General features: G+C 42.2%; 1 protein-coding gene across 4 annotated transcripts in view; it reads right to left on the bottom strand.

Moving 5' to 3' along the window:
* Nucleotides 1-26246, bottom strand: part of ATP10A (ATPase phospholipid transporting 10A (putative)) — a 171569-nt gene that overhangs the window by 45767 nt on the left and 99556 nt on the right. For all 4 annotated transcript variants that reach the window (XM_079128430.1, XM_079128429.1, XM_079128431.1 and 1 more), the window contains exon 3: nucleotides 4462-4547. In XM_079128430.1, the coding sequence (XP_078984556.1) occupies nucleotides 4462-4547 (86 nt within the window). The remainder of the gene's footprint in view (nucleotides 1-4461; nucleotides 4548-26246) is intronic.

The raw sequence follows: 26246 nt of genomic DNA, 5'->3' as shown, positions 1-26246 counted from the left end.
GTGGTTGCATGTGGCTCTGTGGCATCAGGAAGGAAAGCTCAAAACCCTGCTCTGTGAACTCTCACTTTGGGGAAAAATGGTAACCTGAAGAGAGCAGGGGGGCTCTACTGACATCAGACAAACAGACTTAAAGGCAAAAACTCCCAAAAGATGAAGAAAGCCATCTTATAAAGAAAGAGTCAATTCAACAGGAAGAGATAACAATTATATATGCAACAACATCAAAGCACCTAAATGTATAAAGCAAGCATTGATAGATCTGAAGAGAGAAATAGGCAATTGGCTTTACAATGTGAACTGAAATTTTACATCAGATGACCAGTCAGCAAACCAGTCTCTTTTGCTTCATCCTTTAGGGGAAAATGCAAATGTTTCACTGAGTTGTGGTTTCAAAGATCACTACATGATATGAAGCTGACTGAACACAGTCAAATGGAGTCAAACTGAGTCAAGTCTCCATTCACAGAGGGCCCAACTGCCATCTGCGTAGCTGTGAGGCGCTGGGGCAGGCACTAAGGAGAGAGCCCTGGAAATAGCTGAAAAGGTTGAAGAATATTTCTATTTCCAGTTCCTAACTAAAGATTTCTTATAAAGATTGTTTGAAAGAACTCTGGTCATTAAAGTGTTCTTAACACTTTTCTAATAATTATAATACCCAGTTATTTAAAGTGTATAGTTTACCGGAGCTTTTTGTTGTTTTATAAATTTGGAGTTGTACAACTGCCACCACTAGCTAATATGAGAATATTTTCTTCATCCTCAAAAGAAATCCAATGCCCATTAGCAGTCACTCTCATTCTTATTCCACTCCCTCCTCTCAAGCCCTCGCCACCTCTGATCCCCTTTCTGTATCTATGATTGTCCTGTTGCAGAATTTCACTTCAGTGGCAAACCAGGAGCTGGCTCTGCAGTGTACATGACAGATCTGCCTCCCAGGTTAGCTCCCTGCTCCTAGTATTGGGACCGTGTGAATCAGTGAACTCCTTTTCTCTGACCCCCTTCTCTCTGCCCAGGACAGGGCTCAAGAACCCAGCATGAACAGGCCCACTCCCTGCTCAGGAGAGCAGTCCTTGGCATGAGGCTGCCCAGCTCCCTTTACGGATGCCCTGATCCCCTGACCTCACTGGTCTTCCCACTGTATTCTTTCTGGATCCGAGCTTTAGCCTGACTGTCTGGGGCAGGGTTGATGAGTCTGGTGGTGTACTGGAGTCCAAGAAAATCCTTTTAGACAACGCTCCCATAGCCCATCTCCAAAGACCCTCCCTGAGTTGGCCTGGCTAGGAGAGGGGCCTGTGGGCACATTGTCAATCCTGTAGCAAACCCAAACTGCCTCACCTGGTAGAGATTGGCAAATCAGTTAAATGGGGTTACATATGCAGAGATCTGAACTGGTAGACAGTCCTATGTCTCTGTGTCCTTCCTAAGTCCAGGCTCTGGGGGACCATTAGGGTAGGAAAATGGGGTAGAAAAAGGAAGCAGAAGGTAAGGTGATTGGAGAATAGAGCAGAAAGGATTTTGTTCCCTTCTTAGCATGTCTTTCTCATGAAATGTACTAGTGAGGACACCCAAGCTGGGAACACTTAAAGTGGGCATTGTTGGAAAAGTCTAACTAGACCTGGCAGAACAATGTCTGTTCAAAGGACTGTTTCCACAGTGCCCAGGGGAGAGAAACAGGCTGGGGATGTCAAGACAGCAGAAGGCTGGGTACCGGGTTAAGTGAGAATCCACAGGATGCCAGCCTCCCTGAGGACCAGCCCCCTTGCGCACAGAGGTCACCATGTCCCCCTCACATGCACCTAAGAACTCTACTAGCCTGGATTTTTTTCTACCTTCTCTCTTTCTAAGAAGTGTCACCCTTCTGTATTTGAGGCTTTCTTTCTGGCCACAACTCTCCTCTTCTAAAATGAGTGGTTGAGCAATGTCTCTTCATCTCCAACACCCTGACCCTACCCCTCTCATTCTACTCCAGTGGATCAGTTGTCACCTTTCTTAGACTTTCTGTGGAATCCAGGGTACTTCAGACCTCCTTTCAATGTCCCTGCTGTGCCTCCTCCCCTGGGCATCACCATTATGATGGCATCCCTATCATATCAAAGTGACTGTTCTTAACTTTGGAGATTACTTTGTCTTTATTCCTTTCTTTTCTTCCCTTACTCTCTGTCTCACATGGCCTGACCTCTTCCCTAACTTTGAATATGACCTGTAGGCACAAGGTCTTCAAATCTATATCTCTAGCTCCCACCCTGACCTCAATTCCTGCTATGGTTTGGGTGGGATGTGAGTTATCCCTCATGCATTCACGTGCATGAAGCTTGATCCCCACTATGTTGATGTTAAGAGGCAGTGGGACCTACACAGGGGTGGGGCCTAGTGGGATTCAAGCTCTGGCTTCCGGTCTGGTGATGTGATCTCTCTTTCTCACATACATTCCCACTATGATGTCATTCACTGTGAGAGACACAGTCAGAGTTCTGCAGCATGCTGCATTTACTGTCCATTAAACAAACCTTTTTTTAAGTGCCCAGCCTCAAGCATTTCATTATAGTCAGACAACAGACTAACACAATTCCTGATCCACATTATGTTGCTGTCAGCTGAATCACTGTGCCTTATGCATTTGCCACGTCCCGAAACTCAGGAAACCTTAAAACCCATCTTCCTTCTTTTTGTGGCCCTTCTTGATGCACACACACACACTGAAGATAGGCCATTCCCCTTCACCCCAATCACCTTCTATACTAATCTCCCTCCTGGAGATCACTTGAGTTCTCAGCTGTACCTATCTCCTGACCTTCTCACCCCTTGCTCTATATTATTATTTAATAGTAATAATAGCATTTTTACAATACCACAATGATAGTGGTCAATATTTTTTGAACACCTATCATGTCTGAAAGTTTTCTGTATATTAAATTTACTGAACTTTCATTCACATGAGGAACATCCTAAAATTATTCTCAGTGTACAAATGAGTAATCTTGGGTATCTGGCTAGTAAGTGTGGGCTTCAAAGAGGACTTGTTTAATGCCCAGCTGTCTTCAGAAACCCAGCACCTGCTCTGTGCAGCTGGCTTGGGCCTGGGGATTCACAGAGCCTCTGCAAATGGTACCATGTGCTTGAACTCTTGGGGCAACCAGTCAAGGAGACCTGGAGAACATGGCCCAGGAGTGGACAGAGATCAGAAGATCCACCGCAGACTGGTATATATGGGTAGTTGAGTGTTCTTCCCCCAAATCTTGTTGACTATATGTTAACATTTGTTCTTAGGAGTTTTACCCTCTTTTATTTGGTTCTTTTAAGTAATGACCTAAAATTTTCCAAGTTCTGGTCCTCAGGGAAATTTCAGTGGGTGACTGGGTCATTACTTGGCTACAGATGTACTAAACCTTTCACTGTGAAGTCTTCATTCCCTGGTGCACTACCCCTTAGCATCTCTGCTTGCCTGCTGTGTGCTCGGCACATTCAGCAGTGCTGGATGCCTCAGAAATTAGAAGATTCAAATTTATTGAAAGCTCTTGGAGATAGAGCCCATTTTCAGAATCAGAGAGCACCTGCCCCTGCATATCTGTAGAGAAGCCACTCTGCACCTGGACCACTAAGCAGTAGCCTGGGATCATTTGTGAGTTTAAGCCTGGGAGTAGGACAGCAGCAGAGAGAAGGCCCCACATCTTCCAGATGGGAACTAAGTCTACAGAGTCTGCTGATGCACAAAAGGTCAAGCAGTGCATCAGGATAGTCAAACCTAATGTCCTTCATGTCCTTCTCACCTTTCTTGTTCTCTGTGAAATTGTCCCCCATAGCTCCAGTCTGCAACTCAGCAACTTCATCCCAAAACAATCTATTCTTTTCCATTTTTTTCCCCTGATACCAACTGACTGGGCCATTTATCCACCTTTTTGGAGTAAGGAATGGTGCTGGACTTTGGACATACTATATCTGTATTTTTAATCTCTGCGTTTCTGTTTATTATCTTTCTTTTCTCCTAACCTGAATAAAATAAACATGAAGGCAGGATTCTCTGTCTGTTGAGTCACTGTATTATATCCAGAGCACTGACCAGGGCCCAGCATATAAGTGTTTGCTCAATGACTGATGGACCGAAAGAAGGATTGAGCTCCCAACTGGGTTCCTCCTGCCTGGCTCCAGCTGCCATTTTCTGAGTCCACATGTAAGCCATCACACTTTCCTTCTCATGCCCCCCACCTGCTTGGACCCCACCAGGTGGGAGAAGCCCTCACTTCTCATTCCAATGGCATTGGTAAGTTGCTACTGCCGACAGGATCTTACCAACTTGTTCAAAAAGCAGCCCAGAAGGCTCAGTGCTAGGCAGCATTCCCACAAGGTTACATCAGGTGGCAAAGATATTTTATAACTGTGTATATGTGATGTATGTGCATGAGCACGCATGTATGTGCACTTTATCAAACAGAAGGACAACACAGGAAGATGCACAATACTCACATGCAACCACGAAACCTAGTCAGGTCATTGTTTGGCTTCTCACACTCGATTACACTGGTGAAGGTCAAAGGATTGAATTCGGAGACCTAAAATAATAGCACGTATACATTAGAGAAATCTGGGCTCAGGCTGCTGAGTTCCAAAAGGCACTTTTATTCTTTCAGTCTCATATCCATGGCTGGGAAATTTCATGCTAGCACTCTGTCTAAGAAATCTCTGCAGAATGTCAATGAACACATGTGCTTAACCCATGCTTTCTTATTTTTATAGTGAATAAAAACTCACCATTTTTTAATGAATACCAATTAGTAGATCAGTTCTGTTTAATAAGTGAACAAAAATGATTATGGTTTTAATGCAAAAGAAGAGAATTTGAGATCACAACAAAGAAAATCATCAATGACGGAGAGGGATGAATGAGTTTTTTTGTTTTTGTTTTTGCTTCTTTTTAGACAGGTCAGTTCCTTCCAAGTCCTTATGTATATTTAAAGAAGCAAATTTTATCTGAAAAACAGGAACTCATACTAAAATATCATTTCCTCAATGCACACTAAAAATTCTTCATGGACCTTTGCTTACAAAGATTTAAAGAGCCAATGTGTGAGCCAACAATTTATTATTCTTCTGCACTAAAAAAACAAAACAAAACAAAATGACAGTTCACTAGATGGGTGTGGTAGTATACAGCTGTGATTCCAGCCACTCAGGAGTCCGAGGTGAGGTGGGAGGATCATAAGTTGGAGCCAGCCTCAGCAACTTAGTTGTGTGCTGTCTCAAAATTTAAGAGAGAGAGAGAGAGAGAGAGAGAGAGAGAGAGAGAGAGAGAGAGAGAGAGAGAGAGAAAGAGAGAGTGCACTGTGGAGGGGCTCAATGGTAGAGCCTTGCCTAGTCTGTATAAGGCCCTGAGTTCCATCCCCAGTACCACCCCACCCATCCCAAAAAGACAGTTAACTACAAAGAAAAATCTTTAACATGGAGTTTGCAACTGACAAATGTAATTAACAGAGCGTCATGAAGAGATCAAAAGTGGAGGGAGGGAAGGGAGGAAGAAAAAAGAGAAATATAGGGAATGAGTCTTTAGTATAAATAACTGAGTGTAATTAATGGATTTATTTTTTATTAGCCCTCTGGTCAGGCTGTCATTCTGTTTTCTCTATCAAGTGTCACAAGGTGTTAAAAAAAAAAAAAGGAACTATCTTTGCTCACACAAGCATATTCTCAGAAAGAAAGTGCCTAAGGCTAACAATCACAGAAAGGACATAAAAACATTGTTGATACCACTCTAGGTAATTACTATTCTACCATGACTATGCCTTTTCCTGCACAGAATACAGCCATAAAGATAATAATTCAAAACTTACATAGCACTGTTTCTCCAATGTATCCTGCATTGAAATGAGGACTTACCAAGTAATAGTAGTTCAGTGCAATAATTGAAATGCTATTTTATTATTTGTCTACTTGGCAGTTCTGGGGGTGAAGCCCAGGGCCTTGCACATTGGAGGCAAGCTCTCTACCACTGGGTCATGTCCCCGACATACGAAATACTGTTTTAAAAGGCTCTTAAAGTTTCATTAGTCATCTGTCCCTTTCTTTAGACTGAAATGGCCTTGCATTCTATTTGCAGAGAGAGGCTCTGTTTCAGAGTCCTGTGTTTATTTAAAGCTGTGTGGATTATCCTGAAGCCAGTGGACTAATTTTGACAGGGTACACATTTGCAGATACAGAGTACAAGATGGCCATGAAGGGAGTGGGCTCCAGAGAACACTAGGGTTATTCTTGGCATACTAGGAGGGTAGGACTTAAAATATTCTGTCTCTGTTTATTATTCTTTCTCTCTAAGAAAAATGTAATGTACACGGCTCAGAAACAGAAGGACATTCTGTCTCTGGGACTTTCAGAGGCGCATTTGTAATGTTCTGCTTCAATCATGTGACTCGGGAAGCACGCATGGTCAGGATCTTGGCTTCATCTGGAATTGTCAAGAATTTTGAGGATCTTTAGAGCTGGAGAGAACTTCAGAGACTGTCAGGCTCAAGCAAACTCCCCTACCTCCAAAATTCATATGTTGAAGTCTTTATTTACCTCAGTACCTCAGAAAAAGCCCCTAAGTGGGAAGAGAACTTTCTGGAAGTAATTAAGCTAAAATGAGATCACGAGGGTGGCCCTAATCCAACAGGAGTGATGTCTTTAAAAGCAGAGAATAGGACACAGACACACAGAGGGAAGACCATGTGAAGACACAGGGAGGAGATGAGCCAAGAAGAGAGGCCACAGAAGAACCAACCTTGCTGACACCTATAACTTGGACTTCTAGCTCCTGAAATCATGAGATAATAAATATCTGTTGTTTAAGCTGCCCAGGCCATGGCAGCCCTGGCAAACTAATACAGGGATCATCCTTGAGTTTCTCATTTAAAAATCATTTCACATCCAGAGCACACCTTTTAGATGAGGGAAATTCTATTTATACTGAGTTTTTCCTCACTGCGGGCAACACAGTAACTCTCCCTCATTTAAGAAGCACATTTATTTATCACTCCATCCACCTGCCACATTCCAAACCAGCTTCAAGGTCATGCCCTTGTTATTCATCAGCCAGACTTTTGTCAACACTGCTCCCCACCCGACCCTGCAGCTTGGACCCTAGTCCAGTCTTCTGTTTGAGCCCACTGATTTCATTTCTTAAAAAATAGTTAGACATTTGGGGAAGATGAAAATGTTCTTGAGATATCTCATGGCAATGGCTGCACACTGTGTGAATGAACTTAATGCCATTGGTCTACACACTTAAAAATGGTTAACATGGTATACTTTATGTGTAGTTTTCCACAATAAAAGAATATGAAAAAGCAGATATAAATAAACACTGAGAATTGACCATGACAAACAAATTAATGATCAAATACAGCATTATTCAGAACTCTGGAACTTTTCAGCACAAATATTTTTAAGAAGCATCAAATGTAAGTCATCTTGTTTCTTTCTTTCTTTTTTTTCCCTAGGGGTTGAACCCAGGGCCTCACACATGCTAAGCCTGTGCTCTACCACTGAGCTACAGCCTCCAACCCTGCATAAGTAATTCTTGAGGTCACCACTGTACTATCCATGGTCATCCTCATCAATACAGTTAATTGTTTTTGACAGCTTGCTAAATGCCAGGCATTGTGCTATGTGTAATGCTACTATCTTACAACACTGCTATGAGATTAGTTTTTGCACTACTTACAATTTAGGATCATTAAGGACCTTGCCCAAGGCCACAGCAGCCTTCGAGTGACTGCCCAAAGTGTTTTTGGTCTCTGAGATACCCAGCCTAGGCATTGATGCTCACAGAAAGGATCTTGGTTCCACAGGAAAAGATTATGGCACATCAAATATGCCAGAAAGTGTTCAAGGGATTCTATAGAAAATTTCCCCCAAGTTTAAAATGTACCTTAATGTTTTAATGTATGTAAAAATACGGTCCAGTTAAATGTATCCTGGTCCAATTGTTTCTACTCTCTTTCCACCTTCATCAATGCCTGTGATGTAGGATTAACAAAGATTACCCAAAATTTGAGGAAAAAAAAGCATTGATGCTGAGATTTAGTCCTGGTTGTTCTGATTAATAAATATGAGACTTTAAATAAAGAAAAAGAGAGGGAATTTAGACTTGGATTCCCAGTGCCTTCATAATCCTACAAATCACAAGTCTCTGATGTGAGGTGGTGTTTGTGATGGCTCACTACAGCAGAGGCAGCATTACCCACAGGAATGTGGCTCACATATGCAGGTTCAAGCCAAAGCTACTGCCCTCTGCAGCTCAGTCACAGCACAGCAAGCATCCGGGACTAAATGCAGCTGATGACATGAAGACACACTGCAAAGCAAGCAGGTTCAAATAAGTGCCTCACTGGTAATACAAAGCTTGCAGTTTCTGCTGCTCTCCTCTGAAGCGCCTTTGGATAAAATTGTTTAGGCTGACCTTATGAGGTGGAGAGGAAGAGGCAGGGTGGTGATAAAGCAGTCAGTCTTCGAGCTCTGCCCTTAACTCGCAATTCTGCTAAAAATTGAAACACCCTGGAGATTTGAGTCATTAAAATGGATGATGCTCCCAAGGATACCCATAGCCCTGAAGAAGGCTTCCTCTTGATGCCCCATACTTCCTCCAGGTGGAAAAGGTATCTGGACAGTTGCTATGTCCCCTGTTCAACCACATGAGGAGACATAGGTATAATTCAGCAGTGCCTAGACTGTTACTTGGGTAAATGCTAGATTCACAGGGAAGATTCTGTCACCAACACTGCATAGTCAAGCCCTCAGCATCTAGATTCAACCAATCTCAGATTCAGCCATCAGAGGACCAAAAATATTCAGAAAAATATATTGTGTCTATCCTGAACATGTACAGATGTTTTCTTGTCATTATTCCTTTTAAAACAGAGTAGAACAGCTTTTAAAAAATCACTTATATTAGGTCTTATAAATCATCTAGGAAAAATTTAAAGTACATGGAAGGATATTCATAGGTTATATACAAATAAACCACACCATTTTATACATGGGAGTTAAGCATCTCAGACTTTGGTATCCTCAGGGTGTGGGTGGGGAGATCTTGGAGTCAAATCCCAATGGATACTGAAGGAAGACTGTATTTCACATTTGCATTCATTGAATTATTAATAATTATCCAATAAAAGCAAAAGTGGATTTTCTCCATCTTAAAACAGAAGCAGTAATGTCCAAAAGTAATGTCCATTAAAGCAGATACTATTATTTTTTTCTATCATTAAAGAAGTGAAGTAAGCCAGTTTACACAGCTTCAACTTATGGGGTAAAACAGGTGACACAGGTGGGCACTTGAGGCATCTGCAGATGCACTGTCAGCAGGGACCTGACTGAACTCTCCAGATACTTACTTCCTAGTGAGGCCATCTGTCCTACTCTCTGGATGACCTGGGCACTGAGGAGTCTGGTGGGAAACTGCACAGAGTACAGCAGCTGCATGTAGCTCAGCAGCCCCAGCCCGCTGGGCAGGGTCACTGCCTGGCATTCACAAGGAGACATGGAAAACACACCTGTTCCTCTGTCCCTACATCAGGACCCTGTTCTAAAGATGCCCTTTGCACAACCTATCATGATATTCCTGGCTACAAAAATCTCCAGGACCCTCCTCCACCTCCAGACTTAACATCACCTCCAGATATCAGCCCCAGAAGGTTCTCTGCTAGACTAGCGCAATTCCTCTATCTGCCCTCTCAGATTAGATCTTACCACTTCTTGCAGGCCTGTCTTGGAACCAAGTGGTCATGGCCCCCCACACAAATGTTCCAGCTTCACTGGGTGTGGCTGGGACTAACTCTCATCCTTTCTTTTCTAGATCAAAGGTCCCCTGGAGCAGGCCCTGTACCTTGAGACCAGCACACAGCCCAGCACACGCATGGCCAGGGAGTGACCAATGCTAATTGTAGATGGATCTCATGCACCACACACTTCTGGATGATCCAGAGCATTGTGCAGGTTCTTGGGAGCCTGGGCCCCTGCTTACTGCTTGATGCCCCCTCACTTGATGCTGGGGAGTGGGAGAATCTGCCAAGAGAGCCTGAGAGGAGTTCTCTGGTGTTCTAGAAAGTATAGTTCCTCCTTTACAAGTGCAAGCATATTTCATTTGATAGCAATACAACATGATTTCTTCACAGACTTTAATCTAATTATTTATTGGCAATGGGTGAAGAGGACCTGAACTAATTTAGGCAAATCATTTTAACACACATTAATGAAATAATTACCCCAACTCTTTGTTTTGTACTTTCAATCCAATTTTTATCTACCATATGCCTATCTGGTTTGTGGGAATTTAAAGGAGGGCAGATAGTCCAATAATGAATGAGTGAATAAATAAATGCATGCATTTACTTATTCCCTGTTAAGACTGTACTGTCAAATCAACATCTTTAACTTGTTAACTTAAAAAGCAAAGAGCCTGTCCTGTCCACTACAGTGTCCTGTGGCACATAGAAGGTGCCCGATCTTGTTTATTAGATAAACAAATGCCCTAGTAAAACCACAGGCATTCTTGTGCTGGTAGAATACGGCAAACATTTAAGGATACTGAAAGTAATCATTTCCCAATCAGTTTCACAGATTCAGTGTTTGTACTAGCAGTTTGTGCCCCAACACAAATACTGAATACAAACAATAAAATAAAACATCTAAATACCAATTTAATCTCCAATGGTAGAAGTTGGGATTGCAACATTTAAGGTGCCCTAAATATAGATGTGCATAAGCAGATGGGCAAGACAAAGCACTCCACTGCTCGCACGTGAGACCATTCGTGAAACTATCTGCGTGAGTCACACCTCTTCCTGACATCATATCGTCTCCAGGGTAACAAAGCTGACAGGGATGATGAAGATGGCATCTGGACCTTCATGGTTCTTCCACAGAAGGACTTCACACGCACCTACACCTCAGGGGATTTGGGAAGCACAACACCTTTGGCAGCTCTTGGAGAAACCGGACCAAAGAGTGTCTGGGTTGCTACCTTTTTTTCCTAAATGCAAATTTCCCTGTCATAAGCACAAGCATTAGAGATCCAGCGGTCTTTTCTTTGTTTGAGAGTAGAAAGCCAGCTTTTCCCTCGTAGGTCTGACTTGAGGGCGCCAGCCCTCCCTCCCTTCCCTGCCCTTTCATCCTTTGTTCCCTTGCCTCCTTGCTGTTTCACAGCCAAAAGCCTCCAAGCTTTCCTTTAGATGGTGGCAAAATTCAAAGGCTCAGAATACTGGGTTTGAGCCTGAATTCTCAAAATCAAAAGCCTTCCTTTCCCTCCTGGCCATAAACGTTTCGTGCTGCCTTAGCGGGCTGTGATTGTCAGTAGAGCCCCATGATTTCTTTCATCAAATGTGTATAAGAGTATCAAGGACTGGCTGGCATTCAAACAGTAAGTAATGAGAGTTATTTCATACAACACCTAAATGAGGGCTATTCTTTAAAATAGCCCTCTTGAAAGAATCTGTACTTATTCCAACACAGTGGCACTGCATGAAGCACATCTGGAGCAACACTGCTGAGCTCATCTGCACAGCCAGCGTACAAGTCAGCCTGTCTGCTTCACAGCCATAGGGCACGTTGTGCCTCTTCCATCACAACAGGTGGGACTGATGGTGTCAGCACAGGCGGGCTATAGGGTGTGAACCTACCTTGATTCAGAGATAACTGAGCAGACAGCCTTTGTAGAGAAAAGGTGCTCTACCCTGGGCAGCAAAAGGGACCTGGAAACCTGCATGTAATTATAATAAAGTGGAACCTGGGGGCCGAGTCCCACAGACAATTGGTAGCCTCTCAGGAGAAGGTCCTCCTGGTGGTTTCAGATGAAAATCAGGATGAAGAATATAGGAAGAGGAGGCCAGTCAAGAAGCTCTTAAACTAACCTGCAAAATGACTCCAAGGCCACATTGGCAGGAGGAATATGAAATTCTAAAGCACAACTAGACTAACTCATTCATCAGATTGAAAGTAAAATTTTGGGCTGGGGATATAGCTCAGTTGGTAGAGTGCTTGCCTCACATGCACAAGGCCCTGGGTAATTTGTTCAGCAAGGAAGGACTACAGAATTTGGACCAAACCTCTAGCTAGCTTCAGACAAACAGAGATGCTGGACGGAATATTAATAACACTTTCCTGAAGGTATCAGAGATTTAACAAGAAGGTGAAGGAAAATCAAGCCAAGATCTAGAAAAAAAAAAAAACAAAAAAAGAGTTCAGGACTGATGCTTGGAGGCTCTTTTCCTGTAGGGGAGTACACAAATTCTGAAAAGAGGTAGTTGAGAAATGGAGGGGAACTAGTGAGACAAATACTGTAATTCAGGTCCTGACCTCACTTCCTACTGCTGCTGTAACAAATTACCACAAACGAGGTGGCTTAAAAAACACAAATTTATTATTTCACAGTTCTAGAGGCCAAAACTTGGAAATAAGTCTCACGAAGATAAAGTCAAGGAGATAGCAGGGCTGTGATCCAGGGCTGTGATCCTTCATGAAGCTCTAGGAGAACTCATTTGATTGCTTTTTCCAGCTTCAAGAGGCTATCCACTAACTTTGGTGTATGGCCTCCATCCATTTCCAAACTCACCAATGAGGAGATGGATTCTTCCTCATGCTGTAACACTTTGACAATCTTCTGCCTCCCTCTTTCATTTATAAGCCTCTTTGTGATCACAGTGAACCCACGTGGGTAATTCAGGATGATCTCCACATCTCAAGGACAGTTGACTAATTACCTAAAGTGGTTAATTTCACTTGCAATCTCAATTTTCCCTTGCTAGGTAATATAACAGATTCAAAGATTCGGAGGATTTAGACGTGAACACCTTTGGAGGCCAATATTCTGCCTGCCATAGGGCCTACACCAAGAGAGGGGCCTGATAAACAGCTCTGCTTTTTAACAGGGCCATGAAGAACTGCACCCCAGAGAAAGACTGTACTGGAAGAAAGAGTACCAACATGGAACTTAATCCTGCATGATGCTGCTGCATGAAATACGTCTTATAATGTTACTGAACTAATTTTCTTCAAACTCTTACTTAACCAGTTTAGAGTCCATTGGGGGCCCAGAAAAATCACAATCCTAAATTTGATTACAGTGATTCCACATTGTTAGAACTCCCAGATTGTTAGAATAGCCAAATACTGAACAAAGAAAGTCCTCTCTCTCCCCCTCTGTGTGAATAACAACAAGGTCTCAAATTACTTGTAAAGATCAAATTTCCAAATACAATATCAGACACATCAAAAATAACCAGACATAAGATAAAGCATCATGAAACAAGAACCAACAAATATAAGAATAGGAATAAGACCACAGGACTTTAAAATTACCATGCTTGCTATGATCATGAAGCAGAAGATAAGAGTGAAACCTTGGAAAAGTTAGAAACTAAAATGTGGCTTGAAAAACTTGAAAAAAATCAGAGTCAAAAAAAATTCCAGGGCTGGGGAGATAGCTCAGTTGGTAAAGTGCTTGCCTTACAAGCACAGGGCCCTGGTTTCGATCCCCAGCACCACAAAAAAAAAAAAAAAAAAAAAAAAAAATCCAGTTAAAACTCAGTGAATGGTTTATCAGTAGATTTGGCAAATATAAGAAAAATGAGCGAACAAGAAGAAATGCCAGAAAAAAAAAATTAGAACAAAGCACGGGAGACTAGAAGATGGAAAGTGAAGAACAGGGTAAGAGACCAGAGGACAGAGGGAAATCTCATGTGCTGGTAATTGACAAAAATACAAATAATAATGATTAACACTCCTAAAAATTGATCTTAAAAATGAGCACAAAAGATAAATCACAGGAATAAAAATGTGATATCACTACAGGTCTTAGAGACATCAAAAACATTAAAATTATTCATGAACAACTGTATGTCAGTAAATTTGAAAATTTAAATGAAAAGGAGAGATTACTAGAAAAATACAAGCTACTCAAGTTTAGGGTAGAAAAACACACACATTCTCAGGGTCTCCTTACATAAATTGAAAGGTAATTTAAATCTTTTCAGAAAAAAATACTTCAGAGTCAGTTTCATCAGTGAATTTACCAACAATGAGATGAAGGTATAACACTTACTTACTCGAACTCACTGATGAAAGCACTTCCCACCTTATATTAAGAGGCTGACATCAGCTCAAAACACGTTATACAAACAATATCAAAACCCAAACTCATGTTATACAAACAGAAAATTAGAAGTTTAGTTTGTGATTACAAAACTTCATGAACTAGCATTCTTAGTATATTAGGCCCAGTAACATATAAGCATCATAACAACATAACCCCATCATAAGTTGAGTAGCATCTGTATTTTGTCTGTTGCCTGTCATTTGAGACTATAGGGTGAACTCACTCTCTGTCACTAAAGCTTGATGAATAACAGAAGTCCTGAACTTCAAATTTCAAAATCTCCTTCCTTATGGAAAGGTGCCTTTCCCACAGACATTGAATTTGTCTTTCAAGTCACTCAATTATACTTGCCTGAACTTTGTCCCTTCAAGATCAAAACACAAAAATCACTGGTATTTCTGTACCCAAGGGAGGGGGGAAAAATAAAAAAATGAGAGCAAGTTGTTCCATTTAAAATAGTGTCTACAACTTTATTTTTGATTAGTATTTTCTGCATTACATACAGATGAAATTCTTTGTGGTATCTTCATCACGTATTCAAACATGATATTGTTAAATTCATTCCATGATCTTTCCCCTCTCCCCCTTTCCCTCCTACCTCCCTTTCTTTCTCCTTCTAGTCACTCATCTTCCCTGTATCTTTATGCTGTCCTATCCCCTCCACTGCCACCTTTTTCCCCTTGTTTTGTTCTAGCTCTGACATACGAAGATAAATAGAGAAGCGAGAGAACAGGGGGAATGAGGGAGGAAGGAAGGGAAAAGGAGGGATAGAGATGGAAAGCAAGATTCATTGCATGTATTATTTTATCAAAAGGAACCCAAATACCATGTATAATTATAATGCTCTAAATAAAAACAGCATCTAAAGAATAAAATACCTGAGGATAAACTTAACCAAGGAGGTGAAATACCTGAATAGTTAAAACTATAAATATTGCCAAAAGAAATTAAAGAAGACCTATTGGTTTTGTCTGCTTCTTCGATGCTGTGACAAGAAGGCCTGACAAGAACAAGGCAGAGGAGGAAAAGTTTATTTGGAGCTCATGGTTTCAGAGGTCTCCGTTCATAGATGGTGTACTCTGTTGCTCTGGGCCCCAGATGATGCAGAACGACATGGCAGAAGGGTGGGTTTGGATGTGGTGTCCCCCAAAAGTTCACGTGTGAGACAATGCAAGAAGGTTTGGAGGAGAAATGATCGGGCTACCTCCTTAACTTAATCAGTGAATTAATTCCTGATGGGATTAACTGAGTGGTAACTGGAGGCAGGTGGGGTGTGACTGGAGGATGTGGTTCATTGGTCGTGGCTATGAGGTATACATTTTGTTATCTGGTGAGTGGAGTCTCGCTCTGATTCCTGATCACTGTGTGAGCTGCTTGTCTCTGCCACACTCTTCCGCTGTGACGTTCAGCCTCACCTGGAGTCTGAAGGAAGGGAGCTGCCCTTCTGTGGACTAAGACCTCTGAAACAGTGAGCCCTCAAATAAACTTTTCCTCCTCTACAATTGTTCTGGTTGGATCCTTAAGTCACAGCAACAAAAATCTCTCTAAAACAAAAGGTGTGGCAGAGGAAAACAGCTCAGGACATGGCACTAGGAAGCAGATAGAGACTAAGCCTGGCTCACCAGGGACAAAATATATACCCAAAAAGCATGCCCCCACTGACTCACCTCCTCCAGCCACACCCCACCTGACTTCAGTTACCACTCATTTAATCCATTCAAGTGGATTAATGTACTGATTAGGTCAAAGCTCTCATAACCCAGTCATGTCACCTCTAAACCTTGTATGGTCTCAAACATGATCTTTTGGGGGACACCTCATATCTAAACCATAACACTTTTATCAATGAAAAGATATTCTGTGTTCATGGAAAAAGAATTTCAAAATGAATGTCAAGACCACTGACTGGGGGAAAAATGGTTTCTTCAACACATGGTACAAAGGCAACTGAATTTCCATATGCAAAAAAAAAAATACATTTGGACTCCTACTTCACACCCTATACAAAAATAAATTCAAAATGATCAGTGATCTGACAGGTGTGGTGGCACAATCCTGTAGTCCCAGCAACTCAGGGGGCTGAGGCAGGAAGATTGCAATTTCAAAGCCAGCCTCAAAAGTGAGGCACTAAGCAACTCAGTGAGACCCTGTCATTAAAAAAAATACAAAATAGGGCTGGAAATGTGGCTGAGTAGTGGAGTGCCCCTGAGTTCAATTCCTGGTACCCAGCCCCTCCCCGCAAAAAAAAAAAAAAAAAAAAAAAAAAATCAGTGATCTAAAAATAAGAAGTAAAACCATAAATCTATTGGAGAAAAATACAATAAAGATTTCTTACCTTGGATTTTGCAATAAATTCTTAGATATGATAGCAAAAACAATGATAAAAAGAACTCTTTCAAAATTAAGAATGTTTGTACATAGAAAGATATTGTCATTAAAATGAAAAGATGCCTACAGAATGAAAATATCTACAATCATAAATCTGGTAAGTTTAATGTACAGAATATACAAAGAACACTCATAACTCAAAAACAAAAGACAAATGTCCTAATGAAAATGGGCAAAGAACTTAAAACAGATATTTACAACAAAGAAGATGCATAAATGGCCAGAAAGCACATAAAAGATGTTCAGTATTATCAGTCATTAGGAAAATGATAATTAAAAAACACCCACATACACACAGTGAGATAACATCTCATACCTACTAGAATAGCTACAATTTTGAAAAAGGGAAAGTAGGTGCTGACAAGGAGAAGGAGAAGCTGGAGCCCATACATTGCTGGCAGGAAGTAAACTAGTGTAGCCACTGTGAAGGAGTTCAGTGGTCCTTAAATGTTCAACATGGAAACTGGGCATGGTGGTGCATGCCTATAATTCCAGCAACTGGAGTGGGGGTTGGCTGGTAGGAAAATCACAAGTTGAGGCCACTTTGGTAATTTAATGAGACCCTGTCTCAAAATAAAAAATAAAAAGTGGCTGGTGATATAGCTCAATGGTAGAGTGTTGCTGGGTCCAATCTCCAGCACAAAGTTGGGGTGGGAGGTTAAATACAGAATTTACCATATGACCCAGCAATATCACTCGTGCTAAACCCAAAATGGTTAAAAATAGGACTCAAAAAGATACCTGTTCACTGCAGTATCATTCACAATAGGCAAAAGATGGAAATAACCCAAATGTCCATTAACAGATAAATAAAAATGTTATATCCATGTAATGGAATACTATTTAGCCACAAAAAGGAGTAAAGTTCTGACACATCCCACAACATGTGTAAAACTTTAAAATGTTGTGCTAAATGAAATAAGGGAGACCCCAAATGAAAATCATTTTATTATTCCATTTGCATGAAATATCTAGAATAGACAAATATAAAGAGGTAGAAATAGATAAGAGGTTACTGGGGCTGGAGAATGGGGAAATAGAGAGTTATTGCTTAGATTTTACAGAATTCTTGTTTGTTTAAAAGAAACTGGCAGGGGGGGAATAGTGATTATCATTATACAACATTGTGAATTAAATTTAATACCATTGAATTGTACATTTTAAAAAATGGTATGCCAGGCACAGAGGTGCATTCCTGTAATTGTAGCCACTTGGGAGCCTGAGGCAGGAGGGTCATTAATCTTGAGGTCAGCTGGGCCATTTAACAAGAATCTGTCTCAAAATAAAACATAAAAAAGTCGGGGCTGGGGATGTAGCTTAGTAGTACTGGAGTTCAATTCAAAATGCAAAAAAAAAAAAAAAAATTCATTAATTAAGAAAATGAAGTGGCAAATTAAATATATTTATATACTACCACAATTAAAACAAATTACTGGCTGACCACACAGCATGCCAAGTGTGGTTGAGGATGAAGGGGAACTGCTGGAGATGCAAGATGGCCCAGCCACTTTAGGATCCAACTTGGCAGTTTCACTGAGCATTAAACACATACCCACCATATGGTCCAGTCATTCCACCCCTGGGTCTTTCACTTGTTCAAGAAACTTGTGTCCCAAGGAAGACTTACATGAATTTTCATAGAACCTTTACTTGTCATAACTCAAAACTATAAATATCAACAGATGAATGTATGGACAAGATGCATAGTTGAGATAAATCTATATGACTAAATACTACTAGAAAAAAATTTTATGTATACAACTTAGGTGAATCTCAAAGCATTGGAGAGAGAGAAAAAAAAGCCAGACTAAATATTTATATGCTGTAAGATTCCATTCATATAAAAATCTCTAGAAAATCCAAAATAATCTATAGTGAGCGAAAGAAGATCAGTGATTCTGGGGACACATTAAGGTGTGGGAGAGAGATTACAAACTTCTGGGGTGCTGGATACCTTTACTAGCCTGATGTGATGATGATTTCCATGGTATATGCCTATGTCAAGGCCCATTAAATTGTACACTTTAAATATGCAGAGTTTATTGTTTTTTGTTGTTGTTGTTGTTTTGAGATAAGAGTTCACTCCCAGGGTGGCCTTGAACTTGTGGGCTCAAGCAATCCTCCTGCCTCAGCCTTCAAATAGTTGGAACCACAAGTACACACCATCACCCTGACCTGAACAGTTTCCTGTATATCAGTCCTACCTCAATAAAGCTGTTTAAAAAATGAAAGATAGCTAAAGTTTGCAACTGATAATTCCACATACCCTCACACCCAGTAGCACATTAGTTTTCCCTAACTTTTGATTCTTTGAACAATTTTAACAGAACAGCTAAAAGCAATTGCATAATGAATTGCTTGTCCTTTAAGAGCTACACTGTCATCTGACTGATCCAAGGCTATTTTTATCTTAGGGAAAGAGAAATTTATTTTTGTAAGAAAATAATTGCTCTTCTACTTGCTCTCAGTTCATGCTGTAGCAAAATTAACCTGTCGAGAGTAATGGCTTTACTTTACAAAGCCTAAACTGCTTGCCTATGGAATTCTTGAAACAAATTATTTTTAGTGGAACTGGGTGTTCTTTTAAATTCTCCATCATTAATTTAACATCTGCTTATTTGTTTGTGTCTTGCACATTAGCAACTGGTGAGCGTAATTCATTCCAGATGACAGCAGAGGGCCAGGGCAGCAACTCCTTCTCACTGATTCCCAGGAATCCCTTCCTCCTGGAGAAGATGGCTCTCCTGAATCACTTCCAGCAAGGAGTCCCTGGATTGAAGTCTTCCATACCTGGCTTCAATCTGCTTTCACTGTTTTGCACCCCATCTAAACCTTCCCCATCACCCAAGGCTCAGTCCCAAGGGCTTCCACTCATAACCAACATTCTGACCCCTGACCCTCAGAATTTCATAGTACTCCTGGTTCATGGAGTACCCACCTAGCAACTGACCACTCATAACTAAGCCTGGCCTGTACGCCTGGAGCAGTGTCTTAATCCATCTTTTGTTGATATAATACCTGACACTGGGTAATTTATAAAAGTTTATATGGTCCATGGTTCTGGAAGCTGGGACATCCAAGAGCACTTGGTTGGCACCTGGTGAGGGCCTTCTTGCTGAGTCATAGTATGGCAGAGCGCATCGCATGGCAAGGCAGAGCAAGACTGCTAGCTCAGGTCTCTCTTCCTTTTCTTAGAAAGCCACTAATGCCATGGTGGGGGGGGTATCCTCATGGGCTAATCTAACCCTAAATACATCCAAAGACTCCACCTCCAAACCATTAACATATAAATTTGGGGATTAACTTTCCAGCATAAGAGCTTTGGGAAGACATATTCAGACTACAGCAAACAGCAGCAAACTGTGCTTTAATCTGTCTCTCATTCTATGGAAAGCACTACAAGGGAAACAGGTTTTTAAAATTCATGTTATGCAGATGAAGAAACTGCCCTTGAAGCATATAACTGGCCTGCGTAGGATCAGGCAGGACACCAACAACCATTCCATCATCATTTCTCCTCTCTGAGGCTTAGGGAGTAGCTGAGGAAGGGGGCTCGCTTCCTGTGACCTGTTATGTGGCTGTTGCAGGCACCTGTCTGTTGCCACACTATGTTTCCTGACTAAATCCCTAACCCTCATGAGGATTAAAAACCTGAGCAAATAAAGGAATCCTCTTCTTTGTTGCCCAGTCACCTGAAGTCAGACAGCAATTCTACCCCCAGTCAGACAGCTAGGACTCCCTGCTCCCTCCCCAGCCTTCTGTGCATTTTTTTAGTGGGGAGACAGGTGGTCCTGGCTCTGTCCTCACAGGGCAGGGCAACTCTGAGTTCCTGTTGAGCACAGAGCTGGTGGTGAGCTTACCTAACCCACCCTTAACATGCTCTCAGGCAACCAACCTGGTTCATCTAGATCAAAACAGAACTGGGAACAGAGGAAACAGGGTGATCTCTGCTCTTGATCTCTAAGGTTCCTATTACACCCAGAGAAGAATAACTGTCTTCTAACAAGGATTAGCATGGGCTTCCAACCATTCATTTTCCTTATTATATACATGTGTAAATGGGACCCATTACCCCCAGCGCAAGCAGAAACCAAGGTCTGTGTGTCCACTCAACCCATGCTGGCCTCCAATAAGGGACAGGGGACTCCAGAGGGAAAAGTGTGAACCCTGCACTTATGCAGCACAATTCACCAAGGAACCGCAAACAAGAGACAGATCTTTTGTTGATACTCATCATCCTTCTGGCTGGGTGTCTGTTGGAGGGATGTGACCTCAGTAGTAGGGTGCTTGCCTCTTGTGTATGAGGTCTGGGTTCAATCCCAAGCACTGCAGTTGAAAAAGAAAGAAGGAAGGGAGGGAGGGAGGGAGGAAAAGGGAAGGGAAGGAAAAGAAAAGAAAGAAATCTCATTCTCTAAATGTTGTGCATGAGTGTATTTTATAGGTAGTGTACCCAAACTAGTACAAGTTGAGTATCTGAAGTGCTTGAGACCAGAAATGTTTTTGATTTTCTTTTAAAATTTTTGGATTTTGGTATATGTGCATATACATAATGAGATATCTTGGGAAAGGTACCCAAATCTAAACATGAAATTCACTTACGTTTCACAAGTACCTTATTCACATAGCTTAAAGGTAATTTTTTACGGTATTTTTAATGATTTTTTGCAGGAAACAAAAGTTTCTTGGAATGGAGTTTTCCACTTGTGGTGTCATGTTGGCACTCAAAAAGTTTTAGATTCTGGGGCATTCTGGATTTTGGATTTTGGCTATTTGGACCACAGATTCCCAACCTGCATAGCAATATTCTAATCTATGAAAAAACAGTGGCAGCTGGGGGTGTAGCTCAGCAGTATGGTGCTTGCTGGCACATGTGAGGCACTGGCAAAACAAACAACAACAAAAACCTGTACTAGTTTAACTTAATATACATAATATAATTTTTAAGGAAATAAGCATGAAGTGGGACCAATTAGGGTACATAATAAAAAAAAAGTTTGGGAACCACTGACTGAGCTGGGAGAACAAAGGACATGGGCAGTCAGACAAATTCAAAGTAGAACCTCCAGTCCCCATTCACTAGCCATGGGAATGCCAGCAAGTAGCTCCATCTTTCAGAAGGCTGTGAGTAAAGTGGAGTTGATCACAGTCCTGTCTCATGGGTGAGTACCAATAGGACGATAACATGAAGTGGCTGCCCAGTAAAGGGGACAGTGAAAATGGGGTTCCTGAGGAAGGTGCAGCCCAGGAAGAGCACACACAGGCACAGAACAGAAGATGAGGTGAGTGGAATCTAGCAGGACCCAGGGAGAGTCCTGGAGAGGCTCTCAGACCTTTCTTCCTGGGAGAGGTACTTGACACATCCAAGATGTCTAAATTGACAACCTCCAATTACTCCCTGGAGTATAAACCCTTGGAGCCACCAGAGCTATCTGTGTTACATGTCACCCAAGCCCATCTCACAGTGGCTCACAACAAGGCAATGGAGTCCAGAGCTCCCCCCTAAGCTGAAGTCCTGCTACAAGGAATTCTGCCTGCCTGCCAGGTCTTTCTCATGATAGGGTAGGATGTATAATCATAATAATCATAATAATAATAAATAATAATAATAATGATAATAATAATAATGCAGGAGAGTCCACTCCAGGTCTAATTTAATCTTCTCTACCCAAATCTATCTTCTCCTGTTCTTTTCTCAACAAAGCCAGACCTTCGAATGCAATACACTGAGGTAGGAAAGGACATGCCTCAGCTCTAGTGCTTGTAGGTCTGTGTCTCTCTCAGACGTGGACTTTATATCCTGGTGTCTTGGAGACATTTGTAAAATGAGAATAGTCATGATACAAAGCCTGTCAGGTTGCTGAAGATGAGCTAAACTGCTACTCATGGTGCCAGACACACTTTGAACACACAGACGGGCAATGAGGTGGGGCATGGCTGCACATTTGCCTCTGCCTTCTCACCACCCAGAGCAGCCATTGCAACATCTTTGGCCTTTTTCATAAAAGGCAGTCACAGAGTGGGGCAGAGCAGGAGAAGCCTCGGAGACCAATGGTACCACACTGTGCATTCATAGGTGGGAAACCCTAGGTCTGGGAAGGACTGACATGGTCAAGGTCTAAGAGTCATGTGGTCAGGTCCCTGAGCTCAATCAGCATTCTCTCGCCATGCCCATCTTTGTGCTTCCTGAGACACTCCACCACAATTCTGTCCTCTTCCTCTTCTCTCCCTGGGGAGACCCTGGTATTACACTGTCCCTCTCAAGGCCATCTGTGAAGATCAGAAGTAGAAAGGTCCTTAGTTATGGGCAGTTATGGCCCTGAGCCCAAGTTCCAGAACCACTCCCTCCCCTTCTACTTTTCATTTTCTCTCCAAGGAAAACCCCACAAGATACCAAGTAAATGCACGTAATGGCTAATTGCATGAGTCAACTTGAGTAGGTGCCCAGCTTAACATTGTTGCTGGGTGTGTCAGCCCTCTGTTCCCATTTGGGGAGGCTGGAGGGAACACAGGCTGCAGGTTAATGAGGACCAGGACACAGCAAGGCACTGATTCTGCAGCATCGATTGTGAAAGGATCCATTCCAGCAAGTTAAGCTCCACATAAATAAATACTGTGAATAATTAACCATTTTGCAGAATAAAATCAGTCAGCTATAAGATCTCCCCACTTGGATCAGTCATAAGTAATACACATAAAGCATCACTAAAATTAAATCTACGGGAGAGCATTGTTAAAAAAATTTTATTTTATCCACAGCTTTTCAAACATCACATCTTTTGTAGAAGATGATCTGTGCATGTGCCTTTTTAAAAAGGATGTGTCTTTAATTAGTGATATGGAAATACCAACTTCAGACAAAGGCAAGAACATGGACGGTGATTATTCCAACTATGTCTAGAAAATCACAAAAGAATATGCCTGTTTATGTCCACGTGAAACCCGATCTTGCAGAGTGCTTCTCAAACTTGCAGGGCACATGAATTCCCCAGAATCATGTTAACATACAGATCCTGCCTTCATGGATCTGGGAAGGACCCTGGTAACCTGCATTTCTCCAGAGATAAGGCTGCAACTCTGGCCCAACTCTGGAGCAAAGCACTATGAACTCAAAGAATCAAAGGTCAAATACTTTTCCAGCCTAAGTCCCATGATGAAGGATGGGGATATTCCTTCTACGGAATGTTTGCGTTCCCTAAAATTTATATGTTGAAATCTAACCCCCAATGTGGTGGTATTTGGAGGTAAGAACTTTGGAAGGTGATTAAGTCTGATCAGAGCGCTCATGACAGGATTATTGCCCTTAAAAAACAAACACGTGAGTTTTCTCATGAGTTGGCCATGTTAGGACACATCAAGAAGATGGCCGTCTGCAGAACTTGAGGGGAGCTCTTGCCAGATACCACATCTAATGGCCCCTTCATCTTGCACTTCCCAGTCTCCTGAACAGCAAGAAATAAGCTTCTATTATTTTTAAACAATTATAAGCCATTCAGACTGTATTTTGTTACAGCAGCGGGAACAGATTCAGACATTCCTTTCTGATAATTTCATCTTTTCTGATGAGGTAGAAGAAATAATAACCATCAATTAAAGTTTGCTTCCTGAAGATTTTCCCTCTTTAAGCTTACTCTTTACAAAGGCTCTACTACTTGAGGTAAAGGGTCTACAGGGAGCACCAACCATCTTGTGGACCTTCACAGGGAAGTCAGTACAGGGCAGAACTCAGAGAGCACTGTGTCTGGTGAGCTTAACATCACCATATAGACTGGTGGCTTTGTGTAGAGACTCTTTTAACAGCCACTAGCACAATAAACCAACATCTCTTATTCCTCCGTGGGACACCTGCTAATAATGGAAATACAGACAATAGGATTCCCTTTAAAAATAGAACTTTCCATTGGAAGCATGTCCAGTAAGGTAACTTAGCAGCCTTCCAAAGTGTTCTCTGTGTTACACTTGCCCTGCTATTCTTGCACTAGGAAGGCTCAGGTTAAAGCTACAAACTCAGCTCCATAGCCTGCGTCCCAGGTATCTGCCCGTGGAGAATTTCCAACATCAAATTCCTCACTGCAGTGTTAAAGCTGTCCTGCTCTGTGCATGGACGTTAAGTAACTCCCAAAGCTCTGGGCAAGGAAGGGGTCAATGAGACCAGCCTCCTCATTCTAAGAACTCACTGTAAAGTCAAGAGCTCACAGTGCTGAACAGGTTTCCTTTAATACCCAAACATTCTAGCTTCTCCTTTGGCTTCTCCAGGTGTATGGACTCACTGCATCCAAGCCAGTCTGACTGACTTCAGGTAGATCCACTGCCTTTATCCTCAGTTTCTACTGTCTAGAAGAACAAACCCTTCTTCCTGTAACCTTTTCTGTGAATTTAGCTCCCACCCTTCCTCCACAGGCTAATAAACTGAATCCTTTTGTAAGACAGCTTTTCGATGACAGACAGAGCAACAGGGGGAGGTGATAAGAATGGCCACTGCCCTCAGTGCCCCCACCCACAAGATGCTGTGCTAAGGACAGAAGAGAAAGACTTGACAATATTCCCATTTTTCAGATGTTGCAACTGAGGCCCACAGAAATCAAACGATGTTCCCAAGCTGTAACCCAGCTAGTGCAGGAGTCAGACCCCAAAGTCTACTCTCAATGCTATACCACAGCTGGCCCCTGTCTTGAAGTGGCCCTCAGCCAGGCTTCTCCTCAGACCCAACAACCTGACTCGAGAGTTATACCAGTGTTTTGCTCCCCAGGACTGTCTTCCTCCCCATGACCCACTTAAAATACAGTTTTCCTTCAAGCTAGCAAGAAGGGATCAGAAGAGCAGGAAACCACAGGGCCATGACGCTGCCACACAGGTGTGGTTTTATTATCATTGCACACAGACTAAAGGGATGCAGGGTAACTTCTGTTTGCCAGCTCTGCTGGCCTTTATCACAATTGGATTCTCCTGGCAATTCTGGGAGGAGGGAATTGGGTAGACAGTGTTGAGGAACTACAGGCGCACATCCCTCCAACCTGAAGGAACAACCCCAGAGTTTAGGGGTGACGGCTGGGAACCCAGAGGCCTCTTGTTCCCTGCTGCTCTCATCTCAGAATCACGAAGGTTTCAGTTTGAATCTTAGCTCTGCTTCACTTGGCAGCTCAGATTCCTTAACCTTGTGAAAAGGTTTTCTTGTTATCTTTTTTTTTTTCTTTTTCCAGTTTTAATTACAGTCCCTAAATGGCACCAGGCACATAGAAATGTCAAATAAATCTATGGGGGTGAATGAGCCTCCAGCAATCACATAACCTGGACACAGGCTCCCTCTGGCCCAGCTCTAGTAGAACCCACACTGCTGCCCCGTTGCCTCCACACTAGCCACTCCTGGGGTGATTGAATGGAGAGTGAAAGCGAACATATGGTGAAGGCCCAGCTCTCTCTCCACACCGCTACCAGATCCTTATTGGTAACAGGTCATCATGCTTACTTAAAAGCACAAATGGGCGGGGTGCAGTGGTGCACGCCTATAATCCCAGCGGCTCGGGAGGTTGAGGCAGGAGGATGGCAAGTTCAAAGCCAGACTCAGCAAAACTGAGGTGCTAAGCAACTCAGACAGACCCTGTCTCTAAATAAAATACAAAACAGGGCTGGGGATGTGGCTCAGTGGTTGAGCGCCCCTGAATTCAATCTCCACACATGCACGCGCACACACACACACAAAGCACAAATGGACCATCCCTGTACCAGTGGCCCTAGGACCTTA

This window comes from Sciurus vulgaris (assembly GCF_902686455.1).
Source record: "Sciurus vulgaris genome assembly, chromosome: 2".
In the NCBI taxonomy this organism is placed as follows: Eukaryota; Metazoa; Chordata; class Mammalia; order Rodentia; family Sciuridae; genus Sciurus; species Sciurus vulgaris.
This window is presented reverse-complemented; position numbering and strand designations above follow the sequence as displayed.